We start from the raw sequence: 13,118 nt of genomic DNA on the forward strand, positions 1-13,118 counted from the left end.
TTTCGTATTTGAAGTTTATGGTTCAGTGTTTTATGTATCATTGCTTACTTTACTTTTGAGTCTTCGCTCCTGAAGACTTTCTAAATTTAGTGATTTTACTAAAGGTGTTACTCTAGTCGAATGTGAAGAGTACAAGAGAACATCGCTGGCATAAAAAAAGCGTCACAAAAATAATCATAGCAACCTTACACAAGCTTTAGCCAGCCGGCCATAAAAACAGATAGCCTTTGCATCATTTGCCATACAGATCGCAAATTCTGAAAGTTTATTTAAATTTTTTTTTTCACCATAATCCTCAAAAAGAAAAAAAAATCATTAAATAAAAAACTACTAACATATCCCTACGTTTTTTTTACCTATCGTCTGCCTCCTGCTTTCCCTATAATTATTATACTAAAATGGTTGAAAGAATTTTGAAATAAACATCCACACTGACATATACAACAAAAATACCACAACAGAAGAAATAGTTTTGGGTTAAAAAAAAGGAAGATAACACCGTATAGAATTATGCACGTCACGCATCTATTTATACATCCGGGGGGCCGCCACTTGAGCTCTGAAGGTGAAGGTCGGCGAGCGAGCGTTATCCTTAAGTAAATATCACGACTGATCAACATGTTGTTCTATCGAATATTGATTTTTGTGTAGCGTAACTATCGATTGTTAGGTGTTTATTGGTCTTTGATGCTGCTCTGCTACCCCAGCACTCTGCCAGGTAAAAGATGAATCAGATAGTATCGTGTGTAAAGAATATGTCGAAGACACAATTCATTAGCTGCACGGCATGCCCCATTTGAAATTTTGATATGTATGTATATATTAACCATAAGGCCAGAGGCGCAGCTAGGGTTGGGGAAGGGAGGGGGAGAATTAGAAAATCCCCCCGGGTACCCAATTGAGGGGGGCCCAAATGAGTGTTTTTTTCTACATTAACTATTACGCAAAATTGCAGGGGCCTCCAAATGATGGCAAATTCCTAGCTACGCCACTTTGTAAGGCCGATATATCACCAGTTGTAAGAGAGAACTTTACTTACTATAAGGCCGATATATCACCAGTTGTAAGAGAGAACTTTACTTACTATAAGGCCGATATATCACCAGTTGTAAGAGAGAACTTTACTTACTATAAGGCCGATATATCACCAGTTGTAAGAGAGAACTTTACTTACTATAAGGCCGATATATCACCAGTTGTAAGAGAGAACTTTACTTACTATAAGGCCGATATATCACCAGTTGTAAGAGAGAACTTTACTTACTATAAGGCCGATATATCACCAGTTGTAAGAGAGAACTTTACTTACTATAAGGCCGATATATCACCAGTTGTAAGAGAGAACTTTACTTACTATAAGGCCGATATATCACCAGTTGTAAGAGAGAACTTTACTTACTATAAGGCCGATATATCACCAGTTGTAAGAGAGAACTTTACTTACTATAAGGCCGATATATCACCAGTTGTAAGAGAGAACTTTACTTACTATAAGGCCGATATATCACCAGTTGTAAGAGAGAACTTTACTTACTATAAGGCCGATATATCACAAGTTGTAAGAGAGAACTTTACTTACTATAAGGCCGATATATCACCAGTTGTAAGAGAGAACTTTACTTACTATAAGGCCGATATATCACCAGTTGTAAGAGAGAACTTTACTTACTATAAGGCCGATATATCACCAGTTGTAAGAGAGAACTTTACTTACTATAAGGCCGATATATCACCAGTTGTAAGAGAGAACTTTACTTACTATAAGGCCGATATATCACCAGTTGTAAGAGAGAACTTTACTTACTATAAGGCCGATATATCACCAGTTGTAAGAGAGAACTTTACTTACTATAAGGCCGATATATCACCAGTTGTAAGAGAGAACTTTACTTACTATAAGGCCGATATATCACCAGTTGTAAGAGAGAACTTTACTTACTATAAGGCCGATATATCACAAGTTGTAAGAGAGAACTTTACTTACTATAAGGCCGATATATCACAAGTTGTAAGAGAGAACTTTACTTACTATAAGGCCGATATATCACAAGTTGTAAGAGAGAACTTTACTTACTATAAGGCCGATATATCACAAGTTGTAAGAGAGAACTTTACTTACTATAAGGCCGATGTTATATTAGAAATAAAAAAAAAACCTATAAAGAGCCTTTGAAGAAATCAGATTTTAAGTAACATTGCACTATTCTGATAAAGCAGTCCATTCATTAAATATTCTGACGGATTTGCTGGAAAGCACGTGTTCATCAGTCTTTCATAAAATTAAGTTTAGTTTAGTTTTAGATTTTTTGGCACATCGGCACAATTCAGGACATGCCGTGACATATTCCCTCAGGCGGTTACTTTTCCCTATCTAGGTCAAGTGTTAAGAGTTACACAACTCAGGTGTTAAAAATAAGCTCCAATCACAGCTCAAATAGTAAAAATTTTAGCAATCTAATAAAAATCTGTTATAAATATGTATATATTTATAAGTAGCCTACTTTGCCCGATCTCAACTCAAATTTTAATAGTAAATCCCTCAGTATTTTCCCAGGATCGACATTATCATAGAGTTTTTAGGTTGTCTGTTCTAAAATATTTCCTATAATATCCTGGGATTTAGGGCAATCAAGGAGGATATGTTCCCGAGTACTCACACAGTGGGGGCTCCTCTCTCTTTAGCACAAAGGAATGTTTGATGTAGGTGTGGCCAATTATAAGTCCATAAATTTTAAGTCATTGGAAACCCGCGCATGCTACCCTGCCTCATAGTGGCGCCCGGGTGGAAACGATCGTGGGAGGAAACGATTAGGCTAAATGGTAGCAAAACAAGACTCCCGTTGGGGTGCCTAAGGGGGTGCGAGAGCATCCTCATTGCACTGCGCGGAGTTGTAAAAAAGCTCCCACAACCTTGTCACAATCCAGGCGCTGTTCCTCAAGGGGCCGTTACATACATGGCCTGTCCCGCACGGTTAGCCTGGTATAGAAAAAGGAAAATGGCAGGGGTCTTAGTGTACACGGCCTCTTGCCGCGAGGCTGACCCACCCGCCAGACAGAACAGTGCACACTGTTCTCATTCAGGCCGGTGAGAGCGAGCTCTTGTTCACTTTTGCTGGCCTAGAGTTCCAAGACCCGAAGGCTCAACTCTAACTGACAATTTCAAGAAGAAGAAGAAGTCCTTGGAACATTCTCTGCTGCTTCACGCGGAAAAAAAATACGATAATTTACCGGCGCAACAATTCACCGGCTCAACTGTCATCAGTGATACGATCGTCAGCAGCCACCAAGTCCGGAAAAGACTGCCGATATCAGGTAATGAGTCGAACAGAAAATAAAAGATGATCCCTAAACGGTATATAAGGGGCGAGCCTAAATAACAGTAAGCGAGTTTCCTTTGTATAAAACATCGAGAGAACCGCCGGTCTAGACGACTAATTTAGGGACCATTCATAACCCAGTGCCCTGGCCTTAATTTCTGTCCTGGCTGTCATATGTGTGCATCGCGTTGTCTGCTTGAAGATACAATGGGTTAATCCTCGCTGACCGACACAAGGCTGTCAATAAATGTGTATTGCGTCATCAGCTGTTGTTTTTTTTTTGTCTTCAAGATTGATTAGCAAGACTATGACACAGTTACATGTGCACTTCTGTATGATCAAGTTTAAAGATTCTCGCGCGCGTGGAGTCTCATTACATTATAATTGGGGGAGGGGGGTATCTAGCTGCTATCTCGGCCTACTCTTGTTGTTTAAGAAGGGGCGGGGCGGGTGAAGGCCTTAAAACAAAACATTTTTTTTAAGTAAGTAGAAAAATAAAAGCGAATATAGTGGGCGACTGCACATGATAGAGGGTCACCCATGTTGTGATTCGGTATCTCATAAATCATAGACGTTACTTTAAAAGAGAAGATAATTACGTCCTACGCATTTCATGTGTCAATCTAGTCATGCATGTTAATCAGTGAGTTAAACTCTGTTAAGTCGTTGATTTTTCTGGCTGATTCAGGCAGCCCATTCCATGCTCTAATAGCACTTGGGGAAGAATGAGCACCTGTACGACTTTGTCCTATGGAATAGAAACTGTGGGAGTTTCACATAATTCACATTTAACTAGAGTAGCAACATATCTAAAATCACTAAACTTAGAGACACTCTAGGACACAAGGCGAGAAACTAAAGTAGCAATAATAATAAAACACTAACATATGCAAAAAAAAAAAAAACACAACCTAATAAAATACTCAGAAAGACACAAAGATAACGCACATATTTGTTTTACTACATGCTATAATCCATAATGTAATGCCCTTTTTTTTTTCCTTAGAGCCATTAAAGCATCCAACGTTTTCGTTTTGTCTGAGCCAGGAGCCAGGAACACCAATAACAATTAACATGCACGTTGATAAACGCATAGATACGCGAATGGCGTATATTTTTAGAAGGAACGCCTGTGATGTATAAGATAAAAAGATATAAGTTCACAGCCACATGACGTTAAGAGTACTCAATACTTTGATTTAAATCATTAAAAACAAAATGTCATTTTTTCGGCAGGGCAAAATCTGCATCTCTCACTGACTGGTTTACACAAATATCCTCTAACGTCACTTCTCTAAAACTGTCGCGTCATCAGTTTCTGTCCTATACACAACTGTTTTGGTTTGAGATTATCGACTTAATCAGTGCCTCCCATACTATTAATATCGCGCCTTTACTCTTCACCCAACGAAGTGGGACTTGGCGCCTACTACATGTATTCCTTATTTGCAGATAGCAAACAAGAAAAGAAAAAAATTTCTTATTAAAAAAATAATAATTCCTCCTTTATACTGCTTATAGAGCGATTATTTTGCTCTTACTAAAGAATGTTAGCTTTAAAAAAGAAAAGGAAAGTCAACTGTCTAATTTCTAGGAAAATTGTAAGAGCCGCTTTCTAGATCCGTGTCCAGGTTTTTTCCACAAAGGAAGCTTTTGATGTTTTTGCCGATGAATTTGCAAGCTGAACAGAGCGATTGTATAAATGCGTTCTAAATCTGTAACAGGAATTTGAGAAAAGAGAATAGTAATTGCCATGGCTCTGTTTTATACTTTGGATAGATGTTCTGATGTAAAACATGTACTTGAATTTCACGGGTGTAAAAGAGGTGAACATCTAGTGATTAGTAGACCGAAAAGAAAACAGGAACGAATATTGCATGGTGAGAACAGAAGTCTAGATTTAAGTGAGTTAAGAGATATGTAAAAATCATTTAATTTGTCTTTTGTGTATTTCTCGATAGACCACCGAGGGATTTCATCAGATTTTCTTCTGCCTACACAACCAAAACATCCGCTCTACTTTCTTCATGGTTACATTAACAACACGCATGATGGTTCTTGACTTCCAGACCGAGAGTACTTGGGTTTGAATCTCGATGAAAACTGAGATTTTTGAATTTCGGCATTTAAAGTGAGCCCCTGAGTCAACCCAACTCTAGTGGGTACCTGAAATTTAGTCTAGGGAAAGTGCAGGCCATTGGTCGTTGTGCTGGCCACATGACAACTTTGTAAACCGTGGGCCTCATTGGTCGCAAAATGTAAATGGGGTACCTTTATTTTTTTTTTATTTCCAAATTAGGAATGAGAGTCTGTAAACATTGTTAATAACAATTACATGTATTGGATAAGCTGCCTGGAATTACTAGAACAACCCAACCACAAATTATAATAGGATAGAAATCGTTTATGAATGAACCATAAAGACATCATTTACCTCTTAATTAGAGATGGCCACGGACTTCAAACATTTGTGGTATATAGTACTACATCTCTAGTAATTAAGGAAGTAGGTTTGTGACATGACCTAGCACTACTTACCTGATTGCGGCGCGACTAACATCACTTGAGAGAGAGACGCCAAAGCGAGGCTCAATATCCACACGTGACCGGAAGAAGATGCTAACATGGTGACGATAATCCTTTCTGAATAAAAAGATGGAGAAAGGGAAAAAAAAATCAATGGTTTACATAGTCGTTGAAATAACAGAGCTGATCAAGAAGACATGACCCCTTGCCCCCTACTATTAGCCTATATAACTTGATATACATCTTTAAGGACGCATTCATTTGCTAGTTCTTGCCGGAAAGTGGAAATGACATTAATCAGTTCTTCAACATGGAGTTTCCAAAAAAGAAAAGTCGGAGACCTCTTCTTTTTTTGAAGTTGGAGACCTCAACTGTGAAGTAGCAGGTATACCTTGATCTATGCTTTACAAAGCCTCGGACATGCACCCCCCCCCTCCCATCGACACTGTCAACATACCCTCACATAACAGACCAACGCTATGACACCCTGGTATCAGTGCAGTGGGTACCCAATCATAAAAGTGTGGCGACACCGTTGCAGACAATTAGGCCCGCTAGGGAGGGTTAACAACACCCCTCGAGCAGCCTATTCAGCATGCCCTATCCAGCATCCAAAAGATAGAAATAGAAAAATGGTTGGGACGAATCGGCAAAATCCCGCGGAGTCAGCAACATACGAGGAGCCCGGACAGGTCCTCTACGAGGTAGAGACTAACCAGGTCTGAAAAAATCTATTATAGTATAGTAAAGGATTGGTTCGTGTTTACCGCGGTTCAGATCAACCTTCGACTAACGGTGCCGCCTGTATTCTCTCCGTTCGACAGGCCTGGGAAGTTACTTGCTCTGGAGCAGGGGTTCTCAACCTGTGGGTCGCGACCCCCTTGGGGGTCGATTGACGATTTGCCAGGGGTCGCCTAAGACCATCGAAAATATGGATTGTTATTGTCTATTCTTCTATTGCTGTATGTATGTGTATGTGGAGGGGTGGTCGCGTCAGAGTGGGGGATTGGAAAAAGGGGTCGCCAAGCTTAAAAGGTTGAGAACCGCTGCTCTGGAGTAATACGGGGACATAGATCTACCTGCATCGCGTGCAACCGCAGTGTTTTAAAAAGCTTTAGGATGAGAGGATTTCCAGCCCTCAATCACGTGTAGTTTAACTCTTTCTCTCCGTAATTATTTCCCAACGTTTCGGAAGGAATTCTTCATTTTTGTCCATTACTATTTCACTGCCCTGTTAAAATAAAGCTTCAATAGCTTTGTTGTTTGTTATTACAAACATGTTTTATTTGGTATAGAATTAACGGCGAAGGCATGCTCTTTTTATATAACACAAAGTCAAGTTCAAAAAATTAAACATTAATTTAATTAAATGGGGTTAAATCAACGTTAGGAGAGAGAGAGTTAATTGATGCTTATATAGTACATAGTTTTAGTCTATCGTGGTTCTGATGATTTCCTCTTTTGTCATGGGGTGGGTAAGGGCTTTGCACTGGGGTTCCTCGTGTGGCTGGTGAGACCTAAGTGAGCCCGGAATATTCGGCTTAAGATGACAAATGTATATCACAGTAATTCCTTATTTACCTTATAAATATCAGTGCTGGCTTTACCTATAGGCAAAATAAACTATAGCTTAGGGCCGCCGCTCCCCTCCCGCCCCCAAATGGATACATTTTCAATCATTTTGAAGGAAAAAAAACAACCTTACAAGCGGTCCCATATCTAATAGCTTAGGGCCTTACCAAGTCTCAATCAGGTCCTGGCTTTGATGTCGGACCTCTTCCGGCGAACACGCGATATACAAATTATGAACTTCCGGGAGAAATAACAGAAGATTGATGTAACAAATTTATGACGTGTTTAATAAATATAAAAAAGTATCTTACAAAAACAAAATTAATAGGTTCAAATACAGGGCCGGTTGGAAAACAATAGTACAAGGTAAGAAGTACATGAGTTCTAATGAAAAAACAAAAAAATTTTACTAAGTAAAAAAAAAAAAAAAAAAAAAAAAAAAAGAGAAGAAAATTAAAATAAATGTAAATTAGAGCTGATGAGCTTGTGTACTAGCGTGACAGCTGGCAATGACCTTGTGACATTAGACACTGGACCACGTGACACGGTTTTACCCCCCCCCCACACACACACACAATTAAAAAAAGCACTTCTACAACTCTACTGCCAGGTTTTTGTGACAGGTATTTAGCATAATTCGTACGTTACGTCACATCTGACTACGTCACACGCAACAGCCAGCATTGCATCACATGAATAAACCAGTTACAAAAAATCAAATAAATAAACCTGTTACAAAAAAATTTAGAGACATCGTCAACAGTTGACATAGTTATTGTTTAGTCTAGTCTTTAGTGTCATACCGTTTAATAGAGAGCTAGTCGTCGAGTATGAAGATAAAAAATGGAGTGCAATCTTTCGTACTTGGCTAAACAGACCTAACTGTGACCTACATATTTTGATACCCATATAAAGCCTTTGTTTAATAATGATACAAAGTTGGAGCATTACAATATGGGACCAGGACTAGATTCTTGATTTTCCCTGAAGAAGAGAAACATGTCAAGCTAAGAGAAGTGAGAAGAACAAAGAGAAACATGTCAAACTAAGAGAAGTGAGAAGAGCAAAGAGAAACATGTCAAACTAAGAGAAGTGAGAAGAGCAAAGAGAACCATGTCAAGCTAAGAGAAGTGAGAAGAACAAAGAGAAACAAGTCAAGCTAAGACAAGTGAGAAGAACAAAGAGAAACATGTCAAGCTAAGAGAAGTGAGAAGAACAAAGAGAAAGATGTCAAGCTAAGAGAAGTGAGAAGAACAAAGAGAAACAAGTCAAGCTAAGACAAGTGAGAAGAACAAAGAGAAACATGTCAAGCTAAGAGAAGCGTTAAGAACAAAGAGAAAGATGTCAAGCTAAGAGAAGTGAGAAGAACAAAGAGAAACATGTCAAGCTAAGAGAGGTGAGAAAAACAAAGAGAAAGATGTCAAGCTAAGAGAACCGGAAGAACAAAGAGAAAGATTGGGAATCTGGATAAATACAGAGAGCAAAGTTATTAACGCCGGAAGTAGTAATGGTTTTGAGCCCATCATTACCTATAAAATTGCTTCCACTGGCATGCGTCTCAAATAGCCTCTGACAACCAGTCCAACTCCTGGCCTTCACCTGTGGTTCAGATATTGAGCCCGGCAGAACCGTTACCACCGACAGGAAAAGTGGCAAAGGCGAGCAACTGGTACCTAAACCAGTAAGCTTCGGGCAGGAGGGGCTCGTTAGCCTTGGTTAGCTACCCACCTACGAGAAGGAAAACTCTGAATCCAAACCTACGCTGCCTTGCGCCTATACCCAAACACAGGAACGGCTTCGGGAGACAACCCTGAGGAAAAATGAGGAGCTGGTGACACTTAGGCAGATTGTGGCACACTGTGCTACAGCCTGGAAGAACCTGAGACACTACTGATCCCAAACTGTATCAGATATTCCGTTCCTTTGGTCACACCAGCTGCGTGGAGAGGAAGGAAGTGCTATGTGGGCTACATCGTTCTGACCATAAACAATGCCAAGGCTTTCATCTCGCTTTCTAGGAGATGAACCATAGTCGTTCTCCGACTTAAGGAAGCAAACAATCAAAGAGCATGTCGTGCTAAGAGAAGCGAGAAGAACAAAGAGAAAGATTGGGAATCTGGTTAGGTACAAAGAGAAAAGAGATAACGGTAATAGGTTAGTAGAGATGTGATAAAAAATGGTACTTTTAAATCGCCAAATATCGCAGTGAAAAAAACAACAACAAACAAACAAGATGGAGGGAAGGGGTATAAGCACCAAAGCTTGGACAATCACGTCTGCAGGTTTCGAACCCTGGACCCCTCGGTTCGGAAGCCAAGCGTGTTACAACTCAGCCACTTCGCTATTGTAAGAAATTATATTTTCGGATTATTTCGTAATCCTTTTACTGTAAACATTTTGTTTTGATTGATGGTGACAGTTATTTTTTTTTTTTTTACTTTCCCAACCAGAACTAGTCAAAACATTAGCTGATAATTGTATGCTAGACATATCTTTACACTCATCTCAACCAACGCCCGAGTTTTTATAATCAGCTGGGCGTGAATAGTGTTAAAACAGGCTCAAAAACGTCACAATTACTCCCTTTTTTTTTTAAACCGAGGCTATAACAGGAGGCGTTGAAAATCGCAACTATTTTTTTTTTATTTACAAACATGTATGTCTTGATCTAAAAAAGACGCCGGCCCAGAAGACTGTCAACAACCTAAATATAGGTAATAGGACGGCTTTTCTCAAGAAACTCAACGCCAAGCATCTGGTGTCGCTTTCTGCCGCTGGCCAGGGATTTCTATATTTCGCAATAAAAAATCTGGAGGGTGGTGTTAAGGCAGAGAATGGGGAAGGTTGGGGAAGAGTCCAAAGAAGCACTTTATCTCTTTTTTTTTTAGGGAAATTAAATATACGAGCTGACAAGAAAGGTCACGTGGTGTTACTATAACAAAAACAAATCGCATCAACAGTTCTAATGAGGTTCCTGCCTCAGTGACCTTCTACTCGGCTACTTGGATAGGATTGGATAGAAAACACAAGGATACCTTTTACAAGAGCATATCTAGCAAAGACGATCTCGTGAGTCACAATGTCATGCGTGTTTTAATCCGAATAGAGCCGATGACGGTATAAACTGAGACTTATACTCTATTTCTGTTTTCACCTGATCACAGATGTAGAGACGCTTTTTTTCTTCTTTGTTTCGGGCGTCCCTCCAGGAAAGATGATTAAGCCCTAACCCCAGCATGGGGATGACGGGGGGGGGGGGAGTCAAACTCGTGATCAAATAGTAAGCTATACGACAGGGCCGCTTCTTGTAAAGGTGAGGTCATGACAATGAACTGACACGCTAGAACTAAATCGTTGGTTCATGCTACTCGAAATCTAAGTTTTGTTCTTAGTCTGGTATCGAGAGGTAAAGTCTTTTTCTTCTATATGCCGGACGAGAATGAAACTGTATTAAACTGCTGATTTTAACATTAAACTGTACTGTTTATAATTTCTTCACAAAATGGCTAATCATAAATACTAATCATAAATACTAATCATAAATACTAATCATAAATACTAATCATAAATACTAATCATAAATACTAATCATGAATACTAATAAGCAGTGCTATTTTTGTAACAGTACGCACCGGTAAGGCGTACCGGCACCTTTTTCAATGTGGGAAATTTTTTTTTTACTTTTCTTGCATTTTAACGTTTATTATTAATTTATTAGTAATTAAAAGTTAGGCAATCCATCACTGAGCACCGGCACCTAATCACAGAGTACCGGCACCTAGTCACAGAGTACCGGCACCTAATCACAGAGTACCGGCACCTAATCACTGAGCACCGGCACCTAATCACAGAGTACCGGCACCTAATCACTGAGCACCGGCACCTAATCACTGAGTACCGGCACTTTTTTTTTTTTTTTTTACAAAAAAAATCAACTGTAATCTTTAATTTTAATCTTTACACATTCCTAACGTTTAACAAGTACAAGGGAAATATTAACCAAAACTTGCCTTTATTAGGCGTATATCTCGGCAATAGGTAAAGGTTTTCTAACCATAACCTTATAATGCTATTTTATAACCCTAATTTATAGTCTAGTAATGAAAATCAAGATATGTCAGTTCTGACGAATGATAATGTGACATGGAAATAAATTTCAATCGGGCTTCTAATAATCTACACTAGTACCTAAAGTGCATCTCGCGAGTTCAAGGAACTAGATCGTGTATCTAGGCTGTTTATTTAAGACTCGGCTCAGCGAACAGTGACAGAAATTGGTCGCACTCTTAACCTTGACGCGCCACGCTCGCCAAAAGCAAATTTAATAAATAGCAGTTGATGCATGGATGTCTTCTCAACCGAGGAAGGCATACTATATACAACCTTTTCAACCGAGGAAGGCAGACTATACAACCTTTTCAGACCCTCGACTGAGATGCTTGTCAAACAGACGAAGAGGATTGCCAACTTTTATAACAACTGTGTCTTTTGTGTTCCTGTTTGGATGTGTAGCAGAAGCTGTTTATTTAAAAAAAAAAAAAAGAAAATACTTTAAAAAAAATAGACCTATATTCAAAGAGGTAATGTCAAAAAAAAATAAGCCACATATATTACCCCCTCTTATGGGGGAGAGGGGGAGAGAGAGGGGGGGGTGTATGTGTTTTGATTAAGGAAGTCATGAAAGGTGTATGAAAGAGGGGGGGGGGGCAGCTAAAAGAGTGAAGACATGTGTAAATGGCGATAGCTCGTAGAATTGAATGAGTTACGAGAGACGCTGAAAATCCTTTAACAATCTTGTGATTAGAGATTTTCATCTGAGGAAGACACCTATAGATAGCTAGCCTGTTTAGGTGGATCCGGTGTATTGGCAGTGTTGATAAGCTCTGTAATACATTTGTGTGTACATTTTAACACTGGAAAATTGAGTTTCTCAACAAGTCTCTGTTTGAAGCACAAAATCATATCAGTACGGGGGAAGTAGGAGGTGCGGTGGTTGAGCGGTAAAGCGCTTTGCATACGAACAGGGAGTCCCGGGTTCGAATCCTGGTGAAGACTAGGATTGTTAAGTGTGGAAATCTGAGGGGTCCACCCAGCTCTAATGGGTACCTGACATTCGTTGGGGGAAAAAAAAGTAAAGGCGGTTGGTCGTTGTGCTGGCCACACGACACCCTCGTTAACCGTAGGCCACAGAAACATCTGCCCAACAGACGACAAGATCTGATAGGGGGAACTTTACTTTTTTTTTACGGAGGAAGGAAGTATTAGAGGCTCGATCTATGACAGCGGCGCAGTAATATAAAAATGAACTAGCTAGGAGGTAATGAATTCTGAGAAAATACAAAGCTGAACTGCTCTTAAAATATTTAGTTGGCAATAGTGATCTTTCAATTTAGCTATTGTTTATTTAACCTTCACTTATACCTATCCTTTAAACTGTTGAACCGTTGGGGCACCACCCATGATCCGCCACGGCCTTCCTCCATTCTACTCTGTCTTTTGCATTGGATAGAATCCCTTCCAGTGACAGGCACAATCGACGCCGGTTCCAAAGACAAAAAAAAAAAATCTCATAATGGAAATTAAATCCCTTTCGTCAGTTGCCGAGACAAATGGGAAATGAGACCTTGATATGCAGATCAGTGTTGAGAGCTAATGCGTGTGCCTTAACATCATTGACTTTCCAGAGGATTTAAAACACTTTAA

The 13,118-nt window shown here is 39.5% G+C and overlaps 1 protein-coding gene across 3 annotated transcripts in view; it reads right to left on the bottom strand.

Moving 5' to 3' along the window:
- The window catches only part of LOC106072185 (serine-rich adhesin for platelets-like), a 79,377-nt gene that overhangs the window by 54,691 nt on the left and 11,568 nt on the right, over positions 1-13,118 (bottom strand). For all 3 annotated transcript variants that reach the window (XM_056017133.1, XM_056017132.1, XM_056017131.1), the window contains exon 2: positions 5,856-5,960. In XM_056017133.1, the coding sequence (XP_055873108.1) occupies positions 5,856-5,943 (88 nt within the window). In that variant the 5' untranslated portion in view covers positions 5,944-5,960. The remainder of the gene's footprint in view (positions 1-5,855; positions 5,961-13,118) is intronic.

Source organism: Biomphalaria glabrata, chromosome 18 (genome assembly GCF_947242115.1).
Source record: "Biomphalaria glabrata chromosome 18, xgBioGlab47.1, whole genome shotgun sequence".
Classification (NCBI taxonomy): domain Eukaryota; kingdom Metazoa; phylum Mollusca; class Gastropoda; family Planorbidae; genus Biomphalaria; species Biomphalaria glabrata.